We start from the raw sequence: 24,631 nt of genomic DNA, 5'->3' as shown, positions 1-24,631 counted from the left end.
TTCTTATTTCCTCCACAGGGGGAAGAAATGCACCAGGGAGAAGGAGGTGTCTGAGTGCCAGGGTCACTCAGCATCATTTGTATAGTGCTAAATTGTAGCTTAACATTTACACCACCTATGTGTATGAAAACATCACTGTTGCTAACATAGGATCAAACGTGGAAGAGAACAGTTTTAAGTCAAAAGTACAATCTAGTCAATGCAGGTTTTCTTTTCCATTACAGAAAAGCAAAAGCCAAATGCCCACAGTCTAACTTGGTTCGGCTATATTCTGTATTTAATAATAATTTTAAAAAACCACACCCCAGAAACCATAGATTCAAGAACAACCAAACTTATATTTTATTCAAAGACATTTTAATTTAAAAAGAACATTTCTGCACCACCACCACCACCTATTTGATGGCAGGGAGACAGGATAGAGGAGGAGGAGCACAAGTGAGTGCTGAAGGAAGGGCAGACTTTTGCCCCTTGCCACAGCAGTGAGACTATTGCTGCCCCTTGAAATATGAAAGCAGTTCAGATAATAAGTGCACTGCCAAAGGAGTATGGGCACAATCCTATCAAAATCAACTACTTTTAAGTCCCACTGGTTTCAATGGGAGAGTTGAGCATGTGAGTATACCTCAATTAAAACTAACAGGACTTAACCTTGACTGGATTGAGCTTCATTTCTTTGTATGCAACATTTGTCACTTCTTTCCTTTAGTCCTGGGCCTCAAGTTCCTCCTCTTTTTCTTCTGCTATGACTGCAGCTGTGGCAAAAAAAGAAATGGAGGGAAAGAAGTACAACAGGGATGATTATTTATTTCTGAAATATCAGGCTTGTAACTCACACTATAGAAACACAGAATTAAAAAACCACCAGACCAGAATCATAAAGCTGGCCAAGGCATCTTATGCCCCATCCTAAGTGCAGCTTTGTGGTTGAACAGGAGCTGATGTAGTGACTTTTCCTCCCATTGATGCCAATGGGACAGAAAAGGATGGGAGCCTCCCTCTACCACCTTCCTGTAGCCTTGGACAGAGGGAGCCAGCTGGGCTTTATAGCATTTTTTATTTTATTTTTGCAGCACTGTACTGCAGTGGAGCACTGTGGACTAGATTGTGTGACTTTGCAAGCAGGTAACCCTTGCAAAGCCTTGCTGGGTTAGATGTAGCTATGTCTTTACGTTGTTATCCATGTGTCTGTTTCCACAAGGAACATTTTTTGTCAACTTTATTGCCCATGATAACAAAATGGAATCTCTATGTACAAGGGCAGTACACCTCTAGATACAAGGAAAAAATAGGATGCCAATATCCCGTCTAAGCAAGGGAGCATCTTAATCACTCACTGCACCTTCTGTATATCCCATGGGTAGGCAAACTAAGGCCTGGGGGCAGGATCCAGCCCAATCGCCTTCTAATTCCAGCCCGTGGACGGTCTGGGAATCAGCATGTTTTTACATGAGTAGAATGTGTGCTTTTATTTAAAATGCATCTCTGGGTTATTTGTGGGGCATAGTTATTTGTTCTCCCCCCCCCCAAAATAAAGTCCAGCCCTCCCCCCCCCAGGTCTGCAGGACAGTGGTGAAAAAGTGGAGAGTGGACCCTGCTGAAAAAGTTTGCTGACCCCTGCACTAGCCCTCACCTTGCTCTTCTTTAGCTGTCTCATCTTCTTCCTCAGCCTCTTTAGGAGGAGATGTCTCTTCAGTGGGCTCTGTTGCCTCTGCAGGTTGCTCAGTGGTTTCAGAAGGAACTTCAGTTGCAGTGTCATCAGCTGACGTGGAAAACAGAAAGAAAAAATAAAATGTTAGAAGAACAAAAGCATTGCTGCCCTGCTTATTAGCTTCATTTAGGTTACAAGTTATTGAGGCAACATTCTGGTCCTACGATGGTCATCATCAGCTTCCTTCCCATATCAAGCTTTTCTAAATTATTTTTGGTTTTTCTCCACATCAGCCTCATTTTGGGACAAGATAAAAACCCTTCTGTTTACCCAGGCCTTTGGAATTTAACCAACCTTCCCATGGGATAGTTTTTTCCCCCAAGTGCCACAGTTGCACTATGGGGGAGAGGGAGGGAGATTTTAAGGGGGTGGGGGAGTCACAGCAAGGAACCCTCTCCTCATGTGGCAACCGTCCCCCTTCCTCAAATACCTGCTTCCTGCATGGCAATAAAGCTTGAGAAAGCCAGTCATTGTCACAATGGGAGGCTTTTTTTAAAAGTTTATTTACCAGCAAATGAATGTGTATATGCGTGAATATGTATGTGTGTGACATATATGAATTTTGTGTATGTACATGAATGTATGCTAACAGATGTGTGTGGGCATGTGTGGGCACGAAAGAGAGCATGTGAGGAACCCCACTTTCCTTTGGGTCCACCCATCACCAGCATATAGCCATAAGAGAATATGGCTCTTGAGCGAAAACATCATTCTGCCTTGGCTATAAAGTTAACAGGGCTTTATTATTGATTCCCCCCCCCCCATATTTGAATATACCCTCAATCTGTGTGCATGTTTTGTAAACCTCTGTTGCCATGCCACACAGGAGATCGCATTGACGTCCCCTATATCTAAGAAAGTTCCAATCACCTATGCGGGTCAAACAATCTCTGAATTTCTCCATGCACAGATATTATCACGCAGCACATTCCAAACTGAGTGGTGGGATATATCCTCCATGCTCCTGGACCTAATTTCATTTAGAAACTCCTGCATAGTGCAGTATCATAAAACATTACATCTCACTAATGTTGCAAAATGTGAGACCCATTGAAATGAATGTAGTAGATGGACCACTTCAGTGAATAAAGGGTTGATCCTGCAGCAAAATACAAACCTGGAGGTGTTGGTTCTTCGACTATTGCAACCTCTACTGCTGGAGGAGGGGGAGGTGGTTCTTCAGGTGCCCAGAGTGTTAGGGCAGTAATTTTTGATGCTTTCCATTTTGGAATAGATGGAGCCATAACTTCTTCTTCCTCTTCTTCCTCTGGTTTTTCCTGAAGATCAGATGAATATCCAGGATACAGATTTGAATGAAAAAGGAAATGACCAGTCCTATAACTCACAACATATTTCTGTTTCATTATAAACACACACACACCCTTCTTTCAACCTGCAACAATACACAGGCCCACATCAACACCATAGTATTTGTTAACAGCTTTGGTTGCTCCAATGCCCCATCAAAGTGATCCAGAAGGAATCCTGATCCAGCCTCTGTTATAGACATTCGCTACAACACATGCCAGCTTTTAAACAGCTGTTCTGAGAGGCCCTTCTCTAATTGCTGCCATCTTGCTGCAATGACTTAAAATCAGAGCTTTGTGGCACAGGCGCCCTGGTTGCAGGATACACTCCCCAGAGACACTTGTCTGATGCCCACAGTACTACTACTACTAGTACTACTAATAATTTTATTACAGTCATACCTTGGTTCTTGAATGGAATCCGTTCTGGAAGTCCGCTCGACTTCTAAAAACGTTCGACAACCAAGGTGCGGCTTCTGATTGGCTGCAGGAGCTTCCTGCACTCAAGCGGAAGCTGCGGAAGCCGCCCCTGATATTCGGCTTCCAAAGAACATTCGCAAACTGGAACACTCACTTCTGGGTTTGCGGTGTTCAGGAACCAGAATGTTCAGGAGTCAAGGCGTTCAGGATCCAAGGTACGACTTTATTTATACCCCACCCGTCTGGCTGGGTTGACCAACATAGGTTTACTTGTTACGTTAGCTATTTTCCTATGTATGATGGTGCAAGCTTGTCTTATCAAGGTAAAGACTGAGTGGTATTGTTCCCAAAACCAAGTTTGGATGTCAGTAGAAGCTGCTGCAGTGGAGAAGAGCTGCACTTACAACATTGGTGTAGCTGCAGCTTACCTAGACAGTGCTGGGGTGTCGCAGGGCTGCATGGACTCACTGGTGGAGCCAATCCAGCACTTCCATTGGTGTGTCTGCATAGCCCCAACCTTGCTGCCACCCTCTCCACCAGCCAGGTAATTTGCTGCAACTCTGGTGCTTGCAGGGCAGCTCTGCCACACCATCCGCTGCTATTGTAATAGCAAATTGTGATTAGTTTTGAAGTGACAGCTTTTGAGCACATCCTTGTGGCAGGGAGAAGAAGTTTGAGGCTTATGCAGGTGCATACAGAAGGAAGCTATGACTTGCCATTACATCCAAAGCAGCCCTTAAGATTTATCAACATCTTCATTTGTACGATTTGTAAGACTATCTTAGCTGTCTCTTAGTCATTGGAGCCTAAGAGCAGTGGCAGCAGATATGTTTTATTCTCTTGTTAATTATACTGTTTCAGATGTGCATTTTATATTTGATTTCATTTAGTAATGCTTTCTTTTGAAATGTTTAAGACATTTTTTTGTTTGCTAACTTTACTGTGTTAAATGTGCATTCAGTATTTACCTCCTTTGCAATGTTTTAGTTTGAAATCTTTAAGATAATATTTTAGTCGTGTTAATTATGTTAGTTATGTTGCTTTGAATGTATACTTTATGTTAAACTTTCTTCAGTTATGTTTTATTTGATGTTTTGATGTAGGTTGTAAACAGCTTTGATATTTTTTCTTGAAACTATAAGGAGGTATAGAAATAAAACGAACGTTAATAATAAGACATAGCAGTACATTTGTAAGTGCTATATGAGAAGTGCAGATAAGAATCCCTTTAATGTCTCTTTATTGCACAGCCTCTCAAACATTCTTCCCAAAGGACCAGTAATATTTAGGTATGCATGCTATTGGCCATCCCAGCAGTGAGCCCACCCAATCAGTCTTCCTTGCCACCATCCTCCCTATGCTACTGCACTGCTCCAGAAGTTCACTATAACCTAACAATATATCCATGTTGCTATCTGGAAATTCTAGGTCACAAAGAATTATTTTCCCCAATATTGCAGAGTATGCAAATGGAATAGCGCCATTAATAATAAAACTCTGCAAGAGATTGCAAGAATAAGTAGTTGTTTTAAAAATATATATTAAAATGCAAATTAGAGGTATATAATATCAACCAATGCCCTAAAGGATTAATTTCTGCCCCCCATACCCTCAAAAGCCTTTCTAACTTATGTCACATGCAAGCAAACCATGCAGTAACACTCCATTTCAAAGCCAGAGGGCACCTCTGTTGTACTAGGCTGCTTGAAGATAAAGGCTTCAATGATTGGTTGCTTCTCATAGTTCTGCACAGAAGGCAGTTCTTTGCTGCCTCTTCTCTTGCTTTTGGTTTGCATGAGCTAAGCAAGTTGTGGAAAAGGAATCAAAGTGAACTATGAATTCTACTATACAAAGTCAAAAGCTTCCATTTGCAGAAGAAGAACAAAAAAACACAAATTTGTTGAAAATAATGAAACGCACATTCATTGAATAAGTGAGGCTTGCAGCACAAGATTCACAAAAGGGTAGAATACACTTTTTAAATGAATGTTTCAGTTTAGGAAAACTGGAGCCATAGTTTGTAATATGCTTTGCCAAAGGCCGATTCCTCCCCATAGCCCTGTACAGAAGAGCATTGCCTATTTTGCAGGATAGAAATAAGGGGCAAGAGCATTAATATCAGATCTTGAAATCAACAACTTTTGCAGATTTGAATACTAATAATTCACAGTTCACTACTTAATAAAAAACATTAATATTCAGATTTGAGTTACAGATTTTAAAGACAATATTTAATCATTTTTTTCAAAAGAATAATACTCTATTCATTGAAAGCTAAACAGCAAGCTTATGAGAGTCATTCATGTCAGGTGTCAATAACAGGAATACACTTATATCAAGAAGCTGGTCCTCATCGTGGAGGCTGAGCATTCACAACACTCACTGAACAAAAGTCCAGTCATGCTGGAAAGTACAGGTGCCAAAGTCTTACTAACTGTATCAATAGATATTTCTTATGATGACCCCAGTGTTTATGTGAACATAGCAAAAGGAGTTGGGAGGATAGCAAGCAGGTACTGTGTGGAATCCATGGGCGTTTATTCTGTTTGTGCATCCTGATTTGTGCAGCCGTTATATGCTACCACCATCTAGTGGCTGTTTATCTTACTGCAGAAAGTATGGTAAGAAAATAGATGCAAACGAATGCTCAACAAACACCAATTGGAAGCACCCCTGGGATTGCTAACAGCAACTGGCTGAAAGAATAGAGAATCTATCCTTCTCGTCTGGTGAATGCAAGTCTATATGAATTAAGCATTGCAAGCAAGTAGAATTGTTACTCTTGCACTTAGATGTACAGCAAAGGTCCTATTTCTCAACCAGGCTATTGTTCAGTCACTCATTAGTTCTAAGGCATATAATGAATGGGTTCTCCAGTTGTTACCATTTGTAGTGTTTACCTCGTGGATGTATTCGCCATGTTGTTCACATCCCATATCAAATATATACTTCCCAGCACCCAATGGCTGTAGGAAAAAACAAACCAAAATTAGTATTATTCTGACAATATCAAATCCTAAACTGTATTCTTTAGCATACATGGCATTTATCAGTGATGTCTTTCTGCAGTCTAACATAAGAAAAACAGATCACTCTCCATGTAAAAAAGGGACAGAAATTTAACATCAGAAACCAAACACCCAATATTCAGAAACCAGTGACAGAACATCACAGCCTCCCAAGACACGTTGCTATTGATCTAAAAGTGGCTGTTCTTATTTAGCATAATTACCACAAACAACATTTCCATCTGAACCTGTGTTTTTTACCACTCATGTATATAACTCCATTCCTTAATGCTTATGCCATTATCAGTGTGATGGACCATAAGGTTCCATAGGCACTTAGTTGTTCTTGCTGTAGCTGTTCGAAGATGTATATACCATTTACTAAAATAAAAGCACACATTCTCAGAGCAAGCCAAGCTGCATATGGACAGATGGAATCACCTCCAGGCAAAAGTAAATGAAACAAACTTGCTTACCTGAGGCTTTGCTTCTGGGTGAACACTGGAGATCCTGGATATCAGGACTATTATGTATGGGTTTGGGGGTTTGGGGGATTAAAAAAAAATACCTTCCACCATTGGGTGATGGTGCAGTGTCTGGTGGGAACATGGCAAGGAGTTATCATAGTACTGCTTCAATTTCAAGGATTGTGCAGATGTATAGTTTTAGTTGAACATCTGGCTACCATCTAGATATTGGGCCTCTGCTTTTCAGCACCTCCAGAGGTTCCTGGTGCCTTATCTGCCTCGGAGGGATCAGGCTGGGTCAGCCCTGGGGCCCCATTGAACCCCCATTTCAATAGCGACAATTCAAGCCTCACAGGGGTTGGGCTGGGTGACCCCTGGGGCCCCATTGGAAACAGAGGTAACCCAGACTGACGCCCGTGAAGCTGTAAAAATCACTCAGGAAACCGGTTCTGTGATGGTGCCCAGGGGTCACCCAGCCCGATCCCTGGAAGACCAGATCCGACACTCAGGAAATGGGTATTACAACGGGATCCCAGGGGTCATGCACCCTGACCCCTTCGATGCAGGAGGGGTCACTATGGAAATGAGACTGTCGCTATAGAAATGGGTTGTACTTTGGGTAACCAAGGGTCACCCAAACCGAACCCAGCGAGCCTTGAGCCTTGAGGCAGGGACCATCGCTATGGAAATGGGTTCATCGCTATGGAAACGGGTTCTAGGTTGAGGATCCAAGGGTCTCCCAGCCAGACCCTTGCGAGGTCAGGACAATCACTCAGGCCCCTGGGTCTACCCGGGCCCCTGGGTCTACCCAGCCTGACTGCTGTGAGGCAGGAACCGTCACTATGGAAACAGAACCGTTGCTATGGAAATGGGTTTTAGGTTGAGGACACAAGGGTCTCCAAATCTGACCCTTGCTGGGGACCATCACTCGGGGAACGGGTTTTGTGACGGAGTCCCAAGGGTCACCCAGCCTGACCCCTGCAAGGCAGCAACCATTGCTATGGAAACATGACTGTCGCTATGGAAACGGGTTCTAGGTTGGGGACCCAAGAGTGATGGAGTCCTGAGCGTCACCCAGCCTGACCCCAGTGAGGCAGGGACCGTCACTATGGAAACAGGACAGTCGCTATGGAAACGGGACCGTTGCTATGGAAATGGGTTTTAGGTTGGGGACCCAGAGCCTGACCCTTGCGAGCTGGGAACCATCACTCGAGGAACGGGTTTTGTGATGGAGTCCTAAGCGTCACCCAGCCTGACCCCAGTGAGGCAGGGACCATCACTATGGAAACGGGACTGTTGCTATGGAAACAGGTTTGTCGCTATGGAAATGGGTTCTAGGTTGGGGACTCAAGGGTCTCTGAACCTGACCCTTGCGAGCTGGGGACCATCTCTTGGGGAACGGGCTCTGTGACGGAGTCCCGAGCATCACCCAGCCTGACCCCTTGAGGCAACGGCTTTTGTGACAGAGTCACGGGTCACCCAGCCTGACTGTTGCGAGGTGGGAACCGTCGCTATGGAAACAGGGCCATTGCTATGGAAATGGGTCTTAGGTTGGGGACACAAGGGTCTCCGAGCCTGACCCTTGCGAGCTGGCGACCATCACTCAGGGAATGGGTTATACAACCGGGCCCCTGGGTCCACCCAGCCTGACTGCTGGAACCGTCGCTATGGAAACGGGACCGTTGCTATGGAAATGGGTTTTAGGTTGGGGACCTTGCGAGCTGGGGACCATCACTCGAGGAACGGGTTTTGTGATGAGCGTCACCCAGCCTGACCCCAGTGAGGCAGGGACCGTTGCTATGGAAACGGGACTGTCGCTTTGGAAACAGGTTCGTTGCTATGGATATGGATTCTAGGTTGGGGACTCAAGGGTCTCCGAGCCAGACCCTTGCGAGCTGGGGACCATCACTCAGGAAACGGGTTTTGTGACAGAGTCCCGAGGGTCACCCAGCCTGACTGTTGTGAGGCGGGAACCGTCGCTATGGAAACAGGATTGTTGCTATGGTAATTTGTCTTAGGTTGGGGACACAAGGGTCTCCGAGCCTGACCCTTGCGAGCTGGGGACCATCACTCAGGGAACGGGTTTTGTGATGGAGTCCTGAGCGTCACCCAGCCTGACCCCAGTGAGGCAGGGACCGTCGCTATGGAAACAGGACAGTCGCTATGGAAATGGGACCGTTGCTATGGAAATGGGTTCTACGTTGGAGACTCAAGGCTCGCGGAGCCTGACCCTTGCGAGCTGGGGACTAGGATGGAGTCCCAGTGAGGCAGGAACTGTTGCTATGGAAACATGACTGTCGCTATGGAAACGGGTTCTAGCTTGCGGACTCAAGGCTATCTGAGCCTGACCCTTGCGAGCTGGGGACTATCACTTGGGGAACGGGTTCAGTGACGGAGTCCCGGTCACCCAGCCTGACCCCAGTGAGGCAGGGACCGTCGCTATGGAAACATGTTCGTCGCTATGGAAATGGGTTCTAGGTTGGGGACCCAAGTCTCCGAGCCTGACCCTTGCGAGCTGGGGACCATCACTTGGGGAACGGGTTCAGTGACGGAGTCCCGAGCGTCACCCAGCCTGACCCCTGTGAGGCAGGGACCATCACTATGGAAACGGGACTGTCGCTATGGAAACGGGTCGGGGACCCAAGGGTCTCCGAGCCTGACTCTTGCGAGCTGGGGACCATCACTTGGGGAACGGGTTCAGTGACGGTTCAGTGACGGAGTCCCGAGCGTCACCCGTGAGGCAGGGACCGTCGCTATGGAAACGGGCTTTAAGTTGCAGCCGCATAGATCACCCAGCATTACCTCTGCGAGCTCAGGACCTTCGTTCAGGAAATGGGTTGTGCCCCTGGGGTAACCCAGCCTCACCCCTTTGAGGCAGGAGCCGTCGCTATGGAAACTGGACCGCTGCTATGGAAACGAGTTTTAGATTGGGGACCCAAGGCTCTCTGAACCTGACCCTTGCGAGCTGGGGACCATCACTCGAGGAACGGGTTTTGTGACGGAGTCCCAAGGGTCACCCAGTCTGACCCCTGAGAGGCAGGGGCCGTAGCTATGGAAACAGGACCGTCGCTATGGAAATGGGTTCTAGGTGGGGACCCAAGGGTCTCCGAGCCAGACCCTTGCGAGCTGGGGACCATCACTTAGGAAACGGGTTTTGTGACAGAGTCCCGAGGGTCACCCAGCCTGATCCCTGAGAGGCAAGGGCCATCGCTATGGAAATGGGACCGCCGCTATGGAAATGGGCTTTAAGTTGCTGTCGCACAGGGACCATCTCTTGGGGAACGGGTTCTGTGACGGAGTCCTGAGCGTCACCCAGCCTGACTGTTGTGAGGCCGGAACCGTCGCTATGGAAACAGGACCGTTGCTATGGAAATGGGTCTTAGGTTGGGGACACAAGGGTCTCCGAGCCTGACCCTTGCGAGCTGGCGACCATCCCTCAGGTAACGGGTTTTCTGACAGGGTCCCCCAGCCTGACCCCAGTGAGAAACGGGACTGTCGCTATGGAAACAGGTTCGTCGTTATGGAAATGGGTTCTGGGTTGGGGACCCAAGGGTCTCCGAGCCAGACCCTTGCGAGCTGGGGACCATCACTTAGGAAACGGGTTTTGTGACAGAGTCCCAAGGGTCACCCAGCCTGATCCCTGAGAGGCAAGGGCCATCGCTATGGAAACGGGACTGTTGCTATGGAAACGAGTTTTAGATTGGGGACCCAAGGCTCTCTGAACCTTGCGAGCTGGGGACCATCACTCGAGGAACGGGTTTTGTGACGGAGTCCCAAGGGTCACCCAGCCTGACCCCTGAGGGGCAGGGGCCGTCGCTATGGAAACAGGACCGTCGCTATGGAAATGAGTTTTAGATTGGGGACCCAAGGGTCTCCGAGCCTGACCCTTGAGAGCTGGGGACCATCACTCGAGGAACGGGTTTTCTGACGGAGTCCCGAGGGTCAGCCTGTCAGGCATGATGCGTTGCTATGGAAATGGGACTGTCACTATGGAAATAGCTTGTACGTTGCAGACCCAGGGTTCAAACAGCCTGAACCTTGCGAGCTCAGGATCACCGCTCAGGAAACGGGTTGTGCGTCATCGTCCCAGGCCGACCTCTGCAAGGCCGGAATCATTGCTATGGAAATGGGAGCATCGCTCTGGGAACGGGTTGTGCGATGGGTCCCCAGGAGTCACGACAGCCTGATCACTCAGTCATACCCCTGCAAGTCCAGAACCTTCGCTATGGAAACAGGGGTGTGATGGGTCCCCAGGTGTCACAACAGCCTGACCCCAGGGAGACCGTAACCATTGTTATGGAAAGGTGTTGTTTGATCAGGCTCCAGGGGTCCCCATCGTACAACGCGATTCCATAGTGATGGTTCTGGCATCGCAGGTGTCAGGCTGGGTGACCCCAGGGGCCCCATCGGAAAACCCATTTCCATACCAACAGTTTGCTGCTGTTGTAACTTAATGCCGCATCACTCTATAATAAAGGGTTGCCATATTTCAGAAAGTGGAGATTGTTAAAACCAATTTCAGCCCGCACACTGCCTACCCCATTTGTTTATTTTTATATTATACCGCCATTGGTTTTAACAACTGATCTCATTTGGTATTTTAATGATTAATTTATATTATTCTACACAAAACTTTAAGAGGTTTTTGTCAATTAAGCAGCATATAAATCTTTTCAGTTAAATAAAATTAAACAATAATAAATAAATAAATGTCCAATATGTTCAATGTTCAAATAAATAAATGTTTTTGAAAGATAATGAAAGATAACATCAAAAATCTCAACAGATCAATACAATACTATAGCATACATACATTTTTATTCACAAACTTCCCCTGGTATCTATGGTTTAGGTGAATAAGTTCAGCAGCTCCTTCTTGTTGTCCATTTGCCCAGGTGCCAACATATTTAGAGCCAGTTAATGCATACAGATATGTACCTTGCCCATGCCTATGGAGAGACAAAAAACAGTTTCACATTAAACAGGTGGAAACCTCACATCTTGGTTATGGACACCAAAGTTATCTTCCTCTGATTGTCACAGGCTGTACTGATTCCAGGGGTGCCCAAACTTTTTTCAAAGAGGGCCAGATTTGATGAAGTGAACATGTGTGAGGGCCGACCAAGGTTGTTGACCTTTTTTAAGGATTGAAGTTGTTGATTGAGGTTTTTTGGGGATATTTTACCCCAGGAAATAAACTGCCACAGGGGCCAGATTAGGCCCCCGTAACAGGCTTTGGACATGCCTGGATTAAGTGCTCATCGAAACTTCTGCTTCCATTTTCCACTTGTCCCATACTTTCAAGGCACAGGTCCCAATGGTTTTGCTTTTGCTCTGCAGCTTTCCCCCAGAAAACCCGCTCTTTACTGCTAAATCGGAACAAACAGCAATCTGCAGATAACTCAGTTGCTGTTTTGTATGATTCAGCAGGACACTGCAAATTTTCTCAGGGAAAAGCAGCAAAGCAAGCCGAGGTGTGGACCTGCCCTTAAATCAAAGTGATTTAAATAACCAATTTAAATTGATTATTCAATTGATTTCTAGGGGAAACAAGCTAAAAATTAAAATTGCAGTCCTATATCCAGTTACCAGGGAATAAGCCCCATTGGATTTGGAATACAGTGGTACCTTGGGTTACAGACGCTTCATGTTACAGACGCGTCAGGTTACAGACTCCACTAACCCAGAAACAGTACAGTGGTGCCCCGCAAGACGAATGCCTTGCAAGACGGAAAACTCACTAGACGAAAGAGTTTTCCGTTTTGGAGGTGCTTTGCAAAACGAATTTCCTATGGGCTTGCTTTGCAAGACGACAATGTCTTGCGAGTTCCTGCTGGTTTTTCCCCCTCCCCCCCTTTTTCTAAGCCGCTAATCCGCTTATCAGCTGATCCGATCAGCAGATAAGCCGCTAAAAGCCACTAAAAGCCACTAAAAGCCGCTAATAGCGCTAATCCGCTAATCCTTCAATGGGCTTGCTTCACAAGACGAAAAAACCGCTAGACGAAGAGAATCACAGAACGGATTCTTTTCGTCTTGCGAGGCACCACTGTACCTCAAGTTAAGAACTTTGCTTCAGGATGAGAACAGAAATCGCGTGGCGGCAGCGGGAGACCCCATTAGCTAAAGTGGTGCTTCAGGTTAAGAACAGTTTCAGGTTAAGAACGGACCTCCAGAACGAATTAAGTTCTTAACCTGAGGTACCACTGTATTGAAATGTGCAAATTGAAAGAAAGGGGGCAGAGGAACCAAAATGACCTAACAAGAAATTTGGAGCTTCCAGGTTTGAGAGAATAAAAAGAAAGAGAAGAAAACACTAGAGCAACTAATCTCATTGTCTGGAGAGAGAACTTATGTATTCTCCTGTAAGACAGGAGCAGGAAGCTGCCAAATCACAGCTACACTAAAATCCCAAATTCTTCCAGTATTTTGTATGGAACCAATTCTTGGATTCAGCACCAAATTTAAACCCCACTGCCAAGGATGACTGCCAAATGACTAAAAAACTCTCCTTACTGTACTGTTTGGGGACATTGTGGGAGGAAGAAGAGGGGAAAGGGTACGTTTTCACTTTCACATTCCCCAGAAAGCACACCTGATATACAGTGGTACCTCGCAAGACGAATGCCTCGCAAGACAAAAAACTCGCTAGACGAAAGGTTTTTCCGTTTTCGATTTGCCTCGCAAGACAAATTTCACCTATGGGCTTGCTTCGCAAGACAAAAACGTCTCGCGACTTTGTTTCCTTTGTCTAAAAACAAAGACATGTTTTGTTTATAAAGTTAATTTATAAGTTAAGTTAAAATTCGCTAGACGACAAAACTTGCGGAACGAATTAATTTCGTCTTGCGGGGCACCACTGTACAGCAATAAAATGCTTAGGTTCAGGACTGTCAGTCAGCCCCAAACCTCAGTGCTCTAGCATTACAGTGGTACCTCGCAAGACGAATGCCTCGCAAGACGAAAAACGCGCAAGACGAAAGAGTTTTCCATTTTTTGAGTCGTTCCACAAGACGAATTTCCCTATGGTCTTGCGAGTTCTTGCGAGTTTGTTTCCTTTTTCTTAAAGCCCCTAAGCCGTTAATAGCCGCTAAGCCGCTAAGCGCCGTGCTTCGCAAGACGAAAAAACCGCAAGACGAAGAGACTCGCGGAACGGATTAATTTCGGCTTGCGAGGCACCACTGTATGTAGCACAGCAGAAGAAGATCTTGGGATGTGAAGTGGAGGCAGGGACAGAAGAACCCTTTTGTCTCCCTGAAAAGCCTAGACAACACTACAAGGCTCCTGTTCGAAGCTGGCTAGAATCCCTGAACAACAGGACTCCTAAGAGGTGAGGATACACTACCCATTTGTTTCAGATCCCACCAGAATTTATCATTCACTCAAAAATGTAAAAGAAACCTAAAGTTTCAGTCGAACAACCTGTAGTGATTGAACCACTCTCCATCGTATGTGTCTCCATTTACATAGTAGTAAATGCCATTTCCATGTCTTTGGTCCTCCACCCACTCTCCTGCAATGAATACAATAGAAACATATGCACTATTTTGTATCCGTTTCTTTATAAACCAGAGTACTTAACATTTGGCTTGATTACAAATAATACATTTGTTATCATGGTGGAAAGTGTTCAGTATTTATATAATGATTTTCTTAAAAACACAAATATTACTGAATAAAATTGAGAAATCTAAAGCAAACAAATAATCCTGTACTGTGATAAGGCAGTATAACTGAAGTAACTGATTACATAAATACAAATGTCCTAGATAAGAGTGTGACCAATATACATTCTACTAGCTAGACACATAGTCTGGTTTTATAAAGAAGCTACATATATGTTCATTAGGAGAGATTATTTCAAATATTATGTGTGCAAAGTTGCATCAAAACAGTAGGTTCTTACTCTTCTCACCACAATTTCCATGTTCGCAATGTAGATCTCCTGTCTTTTCTATAAAGGGGAGCCTGACCACCACACATTGTGTTTACTCTCCTCCTTATTGTTTCCTTGCTCCATAATGATAGAATAATAATAATAATAATAATAATTTATTATTTATACCCCGCCCATCTGGCTGGGCCTCCCCAGCCACTCTGGGCGGCTTCCATAAAAACCAAAAATACAGTAAAATGTCACACGTTAAAAACTTCCCTGAACAGGGCTGCCTTAAGATGTCTCCTGAATGTCAGATAGTTGTTTATCGCTTTGACATCTGCTGGAAGGGCGTTCCACAGGGCGGGCGCCACTACCGAGAAGGCCCTCTGCCTGGTTCCCTGTAGCTTTGCTTCTCGCAGTGAGGGAACCGCCAGAAGGCCCTCGGCGCTGGACCTCAGCGTCCGGGCAGACTGATGGGGGTGGGGACGCTCCTTCAGGTATACTGGACCGAGGCCGTTTAGGGCTTTAAAGGTCAGCACCAACACTTTGAATTGTGCTCGGAAACGTACTGGGAGCCAATGCAGGTCTTTCAAGACCGGTGTTATATGGTCTCGGCGGCCGCTCCCAGTCACCAGTCTAGCTGCCGCATTCTGGATTAGTTGTAGTTTCCGCGTCACCTTCAAAGGTAGCCCCACGTAGAGCGCATTGCAGTAGTCCAAGCGGGAGATAACCAGAGCATGCACCACTCTGGCGAGACAGTCCGCAGGCAGATAGGGTCTCAGCCTACGTACCAGATGGAGCTGGTAAACAGCTGCCCTGGACACAGATTTGACCTGTGCCTCCATGGACAGCTGTGAGTCCAAAATGACTCCCAGGCTGCGCACCTGGTCCTTCAGGGGCACAGTTACCCCATTCAGGACCAGGGAATCCTCCACACCTGCCCGCCTCCTGTCCCCCAAAAACAGTACTTCTGTCTTGTCAGGATTCAACCTCAATCTGTTAGCCGCCATCCATCCTCCAACCGCCTCCAGACACTCACACAGGACCTTCACCGCCTTCACTGGTTCTGATTTAAAAGAGAGGTAGAGCTGGGTGTCATCCGCATACTGATGAACACCCAGCCCAAACCTCCTGATGATCTCTCCCAGCGGCTTCATATAGATGTTAAAAAGCATGGGGGAGAGGACAGAACCCTGAGGCACCCCACAAGTGAGGGCCCAAGGGTCTGAACACTCATCCCCCACCACCACTTTCTGAACACGGCCCAGGAGGAAGGAGCGGAACCACTGTATAACAGTGCCCCCAGCTCCCAGCCCCTCAAGACGGTCCAGAAGGATGCTATGGTCGATGGTATCAAACGCCGCTGAGAGATCCAGCAGAACTAGGAAACAGCTCTCACCTTTGTCCCTAGCCCGCCGGAGATCATCAACCAGTGCGACCAAGGCAGTTTCAGTCCCATGATGAGGCCTGAATCCCGACTGGAAGGGATCCAAATGGTCCGCTTCTTCCAGGCGTGCCTGGAGTTGTTCAGCAACCACTCGCTCAATCACCTTGCCCAGGAATGGAATATTTGAGACTGGGCGATAGTTGGCCATCGTGGCCGCATCTAAAGATGGTTTTTTAAGAAGCGGTTTAATAACCGCCTCTTTCAGCGGGTCTGGGAAGGCTCCCTCACGGAGGGAAGCATTCACCACCCCACGAAGCCCATCGCCCAGTCCTTCCCGGCTAGCTTTTATAAGCCAGGATGGGCAAGGATCCAGGAGACAGGTGGTTGGTTTCACTCGTCCAAGCAGCCTGTCCACATCCTCGGAGGTAACAGATTGAAATTGATCCCACTCAACTTGACTAGACAGAACTCTAGCACTCTCCCGCCCCGGCCCTGCTCCCACGGTGGAGTCTACTTCTTCCCGAATCTGGGCGATTTTATCTGCAAAAAACTTTGCAAAATCATTGCAGGAGAACATGTGGCCCGTACTGGGCCCCGATGTTGCAGGTGGTTCCGCTAAATTGTGAACCACCTGAAAAAGTCTCCTGCTGCTGTTTTCTGCAGATGCAATAGAGGCGGTGAAGAAATTCTTCTTCGCCGTCGCTATCGCCACTTGGTAGGCTCGACGTTGAGCTCTAACCTGTGTCCGGTCAGATTCGGAATGAGTTATCCGCCACCGGCGCTCTAGCCGTCTCAACGATTGTTTCATTGCCCTCAGATCCGTGGAAAACCACGGGGCTGTCCGGGCTCCATGCAATCGGAGAGGGCGCTTCGGAGCCAAACAGTCAAGCTTTTAGGGTTCTGCGAAGCTGATTCAACATCCCCAGTCACTCACTCTACTCATTCTTTGTTTCACATAGCCGCTTTGCCGATTGCACTTGAGCCAGCATCTAATCATAGTAGTTATTGTTGGCACAGCGAGGCAACATCCTGGTTCTGCTAATCTGCATTTGGCACTCACGCAAGACCATACGTTGTGTCGCTGTGCTTTCGCACCCACCATTGTGGCCCAGCCAACTCACTTATTGAGTTATCTTAAGTACATAGGAAGAGCCCTGCTGGATCAGACCAAAGGCCTATCTAATCCAGCATTCTCACAATAGCCAGCTAGATGCATATGGGAAGCTCACAAGCAGGACCTGATCACGAATGGGTACACTTCACTAGTCACCAAAATCCTCACATTTAAATCCGAACAGAGAAAATACAATTTACCATCATATCGGGATCCATCGGGATAATAAAAGATTCCTTTGCCATGTTTTTTATTCTCAAAATATTCTCCTATGTAGCGTGCACCATTCTTGAATCTGTACAATCCCTGAAACATATACATTGTAGAGACTTCTTGTTCATGCTCTGGTTGTTTTACTAAAGCATATATATTATGAAAATGGCCAATATACACTAAACAAGCAGAAACTGCAACTGCCCTCGTTCCCCCATCAGTCAGCATTACATGTCTACTGAGCATGCTCAGTCCCCATTGGATGGTTTGGGGTCCCTGCTCTACTTAGAACTTTTTTTTCCTACTTTTAAAGAAATATTTCTGCAAATATGCTAACATTTCCTTCCTGTGTGTGGATGATGCCACTACATAAGAAGTATAAAATGAGTTTCAAGACAATCCAAACCCCAGCTGGGCAACGACAGAATCACTGGGGCATCTGCAGCCCTGAAACTCACAAAAAGGCAGGGGAGCAAACAAACTGCTGTAACAGTCTGGAGCTGGCATAGCAGTTAGGCCTGAATTGGCCTTGATCCTGTCAAATGTTGGTTGTAGGGCCACCTTGAGAAACTAGAGGTGCCTGGACTTGCTGAGTCCAGTTCCTGTCCCTGGAATATTCTGTTTTGAGGTGTCACTCCACCCATTTGGTGACTCGAGTGGAGAGCTCCACCATATCAGAGTGATACTGGTGTGACTTCATAGGCGGGAGTCTCTCTCCCCAATCTAGCCCCACCCCACAGCAAAGGGTGTTTGGATTATAGGCTAAGATATTAGTACAGAGAATGGGCAAATGCTTTTCAAAATAAGTCATACCTGTCCACTTCTTCTACCATTCGCATATTGTCCTTCATAGGTATCACCATTGGGTAATCTGGCCTTTCCCTGTCCATGCCGTTCACCAGCTTCATTGCGTTCTCCTTCATATTCCTACTTAAATGAGATCAGATAGTTGTCATTCAGCTAAAACAGAGTCAACATGACTGAAGTCTACTTATATCTTTTGTGTATAGAGAGAGGAATAGGGTAGCTGAAAGCAAGAGGAGAGGGCTCCTTCACTCTTAGTAGTTGTGTAGTAGAAGAGAGGATTTCAGCAGGTATATGCAGGTTTTGCAGTAATTTTAACTGTAGCTTGTCATGTAAACTATGCCTCCAGCATTCCCTTCTACACAATTATTAAAGAGAAAGGACCTCTGTCCTCTTTTGCATCTGGTCATCCAACAAAGCAAGCTGCCTTTTACAAAGTCAGACCATTAATCCAGTATTACCTCAACAATGACTAATATTATGCTATAATAAATTTGTTTGTTTTTAAGCTAGCACAAGACTCTTTCTTGTTTTTATTACAACAGACAAACACATCCACTCATCTGGAAACTGAATAGCAGCGGCTCTCTAGTTTCAAACTGGAGGTGCTGGGGGCCTAAATCCAGGACCTGCTGCATGCACTTAGCTATGGCTTCTCCTCATAAAGAACAAGGTGAATACAAAATATGATATACTGCAAATATCTCTTTCTTTGTCGTTCTGTGCAATCCTATCTATGCATGTGTACTCAGAAGTAAGTCCTATTAAGTTCAACTGCAGGTGAAATGGCGTGTGTCTTTAATAGATACCCTGAAAATAGTTTTCTCTTTTGTTTTAATATGAATAATTTTAAGATGTTGTTGTATAGACTCTTCCATCAGTGCAGCATTCTATGCATAGTATTTCTTCTAGCCATACAATTATTGTTTTTAAATTATTTCTATTTTGATTTCTGCCAAGTAAGCACCTTAAGCAAGAGCTTTAAAGTCAACAGCTTTCTCTCTGGAATGCTTTGTAAAATCTCAAATTCCGTAATTCACCATGCCATTTCCTCTATTTTAAATAAATCTTGTAAATCAAGAGTTTGCCTAAGGCTCCTTTGCAGCCACACAATTTGGACGCTGAGGCTTTTGCAATGGCTGGACAAAGTAAATGACTAAAAATTTCTGGAAACATAGGGCGAGGCACCAGAGTGTGTCTCCATATTGTGGATCAGATTTTGAATCAAACTCTCAGTAATAATAATGATAAAAAGTTCCACTTTTTACTTCATGGAAACTGGTGTTTTACCTTTCCCAAACTGTTTCTACCATAATGCAAACGTGCATGAAACTCTCTGCAAGAAACCCCCCCTCTTTCTTTACTCCACAAGTTCTCCACTCAAGAGTGTGGGGAGTTCATTCAGAAAATGGTCTTACCTGGGCATGTTTACTCAGAAGCAAGTCCCACTGTGCTCAATGGCGCTTACTTCCTAGTAAATGCGTTTGGGCTTTTTTTCTGACCCAAACTATTAACCTGCACACGCACCCCTTCCTACATCTTCCTCCCCCCACCCTCCCCGCACACTGACCCCCAAATCATTCTCAGCCTCCTCTTCGATCTCTTCCGAGCCGAGATCAGACATGATTCAGTCCGGGCTTGTCACCATGGAAACGGCTTCGCCCGTTGGACCCCGCCTCCCTCTCACCCGGCCTCCCAGAAGGCGGGGCTCCGAGCGCGCGGTCGCTAATAGCAACCGTGCCTCGCACTCTCTCCCGATTGGCCAGGGAAGCCCCGGCGCTGCGCAGGAGGGACGACATCTGCCCGTGGGAGCCGGGCTGGACAGAGTTGTATTCCAAAGCGTCTGGAGTGCCACCCACGCTTCCAGAAGATGTGGGATGTGTGTTGATGCTACTGCCTTTGGGAAGGATTTATCAGGGGATGCTGCTTCTTTCACAAGAGGTAGCAATACAATTTAGCATAGTTTTGCTGTTCGGGGTGTAGTCCATGGCATGCCAGTCAGTTCATGGTACATAATAATGGTCTATTTGGGGAAACAGGTCAGCACACGCCCTTCTCATTGAGTGGATACCAGCATTGACATTAGAATGTGTCTTCCTGGTCAAGCAAGTGGTATATGCAGCTTTTAAAATTTCCGTTTTAAAATGAGAGCTGTCTTGTTGAAATCCAAAAGTGGTACTTCATATGTTGATGTTAATTAATTTGATTTCATGTAGAGCTAGTTCTAAATCATCAGAAAATACTCCAGTTTTACATTTGATGCATTTGTACTTATGTATTCAAAATAACCCTAAAAAGTTAAGTCAAAAGTGAAACAAACGTGACTCTAATGTGCAGCTAACCATTTAAAAGACGTTAGGACAGGTTACTTATGCTTTTAGAAGAAGCAGCTTGGGAAAATATATATTTAGCAGAGTCATGAGAGCAGTTACAGGAAATTGCAGAACCCTTTACTACTGCCAGAACATGCAACTACATGGAAAACTTAATTATTTCAGAAATACATATTTTAGCTCTGAAAGGGAGAAGGGAAATACAGTTTTTTCTGCTGCAGTCCTGTATAACAACCTTCCTCACTCTGGTTCCCCTGCAGTTGTTTTGGTGCACTGCCAGCCCCAACCAACACTCAGCTGAGAGTAAGACCTATTCTAAAACAACAGAATTTGCTTCTGAGTAGACACGTATAGGATTGTGCTGTTGGATGTGTAAGGGCTCCTTAATGTATCTTGGAGAAAGTGTATATTAGACAAAACTTAAACGAACAATGTGTAATCCTGAGACACCTTTGTATAATCACTAACCAACAGAATCTAATCAGAACCATGGGAACATAGTTTAACATATGTATAGTTTAATATATGCATGAAGCATCTCTCCTTTATAGGTATGCCTCTGGCCCCTGCTTCATCACACAGTATACTGTTCAAGGTGAGCTGATTTCTGGAATGATCACACCAGCAAGTCAGCACTTCATGGTGAATGTGGAATGCATTAATGGCTTGTCCATACTTCAGTTTGCCCCGTGCCTAGAAAGCATAGGCCAGAGTGGTTTTCTGCTTGTACTCTGCTTTCTAGGCACTGGTCCAAGTGGTTTTGCCATTGCCCTGCTGCTTTCCCCCAGAAAACCCGCTCTTTAGTGCTGAATCAAAAAGCACTTTTCAGGAGCAAAAAGATGTGCAAGAGAACTATATTGTGTGTGTGAACTATGTAGAAAAAACAAGTACTCAAGCTCCGTTGATTCTAGAATAAAATGTGTGCACGTAGCCTCAGGCCCAAACCATTTTATATTTGCTGTTAGTGAATCCCACTGCATTTAGTGATACTTACGCCCCAATAAGTGTGCATAGGATTTTAGTCTTCAGTTTCATCGAATCCAAATTGTAGAGTTGGAGGGTCCCTGGGGGTCATCTAATCCAACCCCCTGCAATGCAGGAATCTCAACTAAAGCATCTATGACAGATGGCCATCCAACCTCTGCTTAAAAACCTGCAAGGAACAAGAGTCCAGAACCTCCTGAGGGAGTCCATTTCACTGTTGAACAGCTCTGACTGTTGGAAAGTTCTTCCCGATGTTTAGTTGGAAATTGGAATCTCCTTTCTTGTAACTTGAAGCCAGTTTGCTTGCTTGTTTATTCATGGACCATAAATACTATTTATGTTCTAGGATTCAATCTGATACATATCTACACAGAAGCCCCTCTATACTTTTTAGTACAACTCCAAGGTAATTTGTGCATGATTACAGCTTTAGGCTGCATACTAGGAAGTAATGCCCATTTAATTAAACAGGACTTATTTCTGAGTAAACATGCGTACAGTTGGGTTCTTGTTCTCTGTCCTGTTTATACTTACACTGTAAAAACAGTATGTATTCTGGGAGCACTGTATCAATAACAACAGCAGCAGTAAGCTAGTATTTTTAGCTTATGAGCTAAAAAGAAATTTACATGAACACTGAGCTTCAGTCGTTGTGCATCTCACATACTCGGCTTAGAAGATTTAAAAGTCACTGATGCAATCTCATATGTATTTGGGTTGACTTTGTTAGCAGTGAGAGAAAAAGATTGTACATGTTCAGGAAAACGATCTTTTCAGTTGTCACTGCCGTAGGCACCTCAGACATGTCCTGCATTTACAAGCCGATAGGGAAGTTTTGAAGTGAGTGGGCATAATATGGATAACTAAGGTTGCTGTCTGTTTTGCAGACATAAGCTTGGTAGCAGACATTTAACTGGCGTGGTTTGGAAAGCTGCCCCTGTTGGGTTTCTGCCTGCCAGGCAGCTGCCAAGTCGACGCAGCCAGCAATCTCTTTCAAAGAAAATGGCATGGCTATGAGCTTCCCTCGCTAGACCAGTTCCCTGGTGGTGTGGCGAAGGCGAAGAGGCATATACGGTTTTATGATCAGGAAGCCGGATTCTCTCTCTGGCGGCAGTTTCGAGCCCTGCCGCCTCGGGCCCTGCCTGGGAGCGCCTTTCTTTCTCAGCTGCTGCCGTCAGAGCGAGAGGGAGGCGGCCCTGGCGGCGAGCAGAGCAGGTTCTCCTGTCACTATTTGTAGCAGCAGCGCACCAGAACTGGCTCGGCTTGAATGAAGCGAGACCGCGCCCGGGAGCGGCGCCTCGACCAGGAAGTGGCTGCCAGGAAACGGTGCCTCCGCCTCGGAGCGCCAGGGAGCTGTAGAGGTGAGGAGACGGTCGTCGTCGTCCCTTCAGGTGGGACCCTCCGAGAGGGAACAATGCGGGCAGGGGGGAGATGGGAGCTTTGGGGCGGGGGCGCGATCGGCCAGGAGGCAGCTCCTTTCTGCCTGAGCCCTGAGGGGGGAGGCAGCGTGTACTCCGTCGGCGCTGCACCTGCCGCTGATGGAGACGACTGGAAACGGAGTACCCCTTTGATGGACATCAGAGCGGGGGCGACGAGGAGGAGGCTGGGGCGCGCGAGCGCGTTTGGGCTCGCTTGCTTTGTGTCGTCACTCTCGCACACGCGCGCGCGCTCTTTTAGGGCACAGACTCCAGATAACTTAATGCCATTAGCCTCTTCGGCTGCAAGCCTTATAACCTAGGAACAGAATCGCAGAATTGTAGGGTTGGAAGGAACCCCGATAGTCATCTAGTCCAACGGCTAGACTCCAGCCCCCTGCAATGTTGGAATAAATCCCATGTAGTTTCGTGGGACTTGCTTTTGAGTAGACATAGAATCCCATGGTGATGCTCTTTAGCTTATTTTGCCCATTAAGTTTGATTAAAAGGAAGGGTGTGTGTGTGTAAGCTTCTGTGGAACCCCTCCCCAGGAACTTCACTTGCCTTCTTGGCAAACAACAACAACAAAACCCCAACTCCTACCTTTCCCCCCCCCCTCTCAATCCTTCAAAATCTGGTGTTATGACTGCTTTTATTACTGTTGTATATATTTCTGGTTTCCCCTCTATATTATTAGGTTAAGTGTCCCAATGTGGTCAAAGTGTTCTATGTACAGTATAGTCTTTTAAATAAATAAGCAAGCCACTTTAGTGAACACAGGAAATTGTCTTGTACTGAGTCATTAGTCCATCTAGGTCAGTATGTATCAACATGGACTAGCAGTGGCTTTTCAGGATTCCAGGCAGGGGACTTTCCCAGACCTGCTTGGAGATGTAGGATTGAACCAGGGACAGTTGCTATATCACTGAGCCCTTTGGAGTTCCATTAAAGAGCACCAAACTGTCATTTAATGTTAGTATTTTGTCATGGGAGGTGCCATTTTAGGTGCAAAAGTATTTCAAGCAGGGCCAAAAGACTTCACTTCCACCTATTGGTGTACTGCAGGTGGAAGTTGTATTCATGGGGAAATCACCCAGAGGACACTCCCTTGCCAGGAGACATAGCCCAGAAGAAGCTTAAGGGCAATGGATTTGTTGCTGAACAAATTTGCATAGTTGTGTCTTATGACAGATGACCATACATGTAGAATATTCAAGATATCTTTCTAAAGAATCTTGGTTACACAACTGAGTTTAACAGATCCAGTCTTCGATGGCACTATTTCCCCATGTCTTGCACATTTATTTGCACACATCTGCAGTACTATTCTTCAGATATGATACAATCACTTCACCAGCTTGATCCTCCTGAAGAGCTGGGATGAAAACAAAAGGTACTTTTTCAGATGTGTTTTTGCAAATCTTGGTGTTTGCAAATCCAAACTCCTGGATTCAGTTTGGTAAAAAGTGCTAACCTGAAGGCAGAAGCAGTGAGGCTGTTTACATACATGCCCTGCAGTGTAGACTATCAACTGGCTTAGAGTTTACTTATGCTATTGTGAGAGAGAAACTGTTCCACACTTGACTTTTGAC

General features: G+C 45.8%; 2 protein-coding genes across 5 annotated transcripts in view; one reads left to right on the top strand and one right to left on the bottom strand.

Annotated features, from left to right (window-relative positions):
- Nucleotides 1-318: 318 nt before the first annotated feature.
- On the bottom strand, nt 319-20,014 carry RSPH1 (radial spoke head component 1). Its single transcript, XM_081197231.1, has 9 exons — nt 19,878-20,014; nt 18,317-18,430; nt 17,491-17,596; nt 14,333-14,423; nt 11,727-11,862; nt 6,339-6,404; nt 2,829-2,988; nt 1,634-1,762; nt 319-755 (listed from the first exon to the last, which is right to left on the bottom strand). The coding sequence occupies exons 1-9, from the start codon at nt 19,929-19,931 to the stop codon at nt 706-708; spliced, it is 906 nt and encodes a 301-aa protein (XP_081053357.1). The 5' UTR covers nt 19,932-20,014; the 3' UTR covers nt 319-705.
- A 63-nt stretch (nt 20,015-20,077) lies between these two features.
- The window catches only part of SLC37A1 (solute carrier family 37 member 1), a 35,543-nt gene continuing 30,989 nt past the window's right edge, over nt 20,078-24,631 (top strand). Inside the window, exon 1 of one of the 4 annotated variants that reach the window (XM_081199151.1) lies at nt 20,078-20,248. The gene's annotated coding sequence lies outside the window, so the exon portion shown is untranslated. Of the gene's footprint in view, nt 20,249-21,179; nt 23,016-24,631 lie in introns of those variants that run through there. The other 3 variants (XM_081199152.1, XM_081199150.1, XM_081199149.1) reach the window with 3 other exon arrangements.

This window comes from Podarcis bocagei, assembly GCF_964188305.1.
Source record: "Podarcis bocagei genome assembly, chromosome: 6".
Taxonomy (NCBI): domain Eukaryota; kingdom Metazoa; phylum Chordata; class Lepidosauria; order Squamata; family Lacertidae; genus Podarcis; species Podarcis bocagei.
This window is presented reverse-complemented; position numbering and strand designations above follow the sequence as displayed.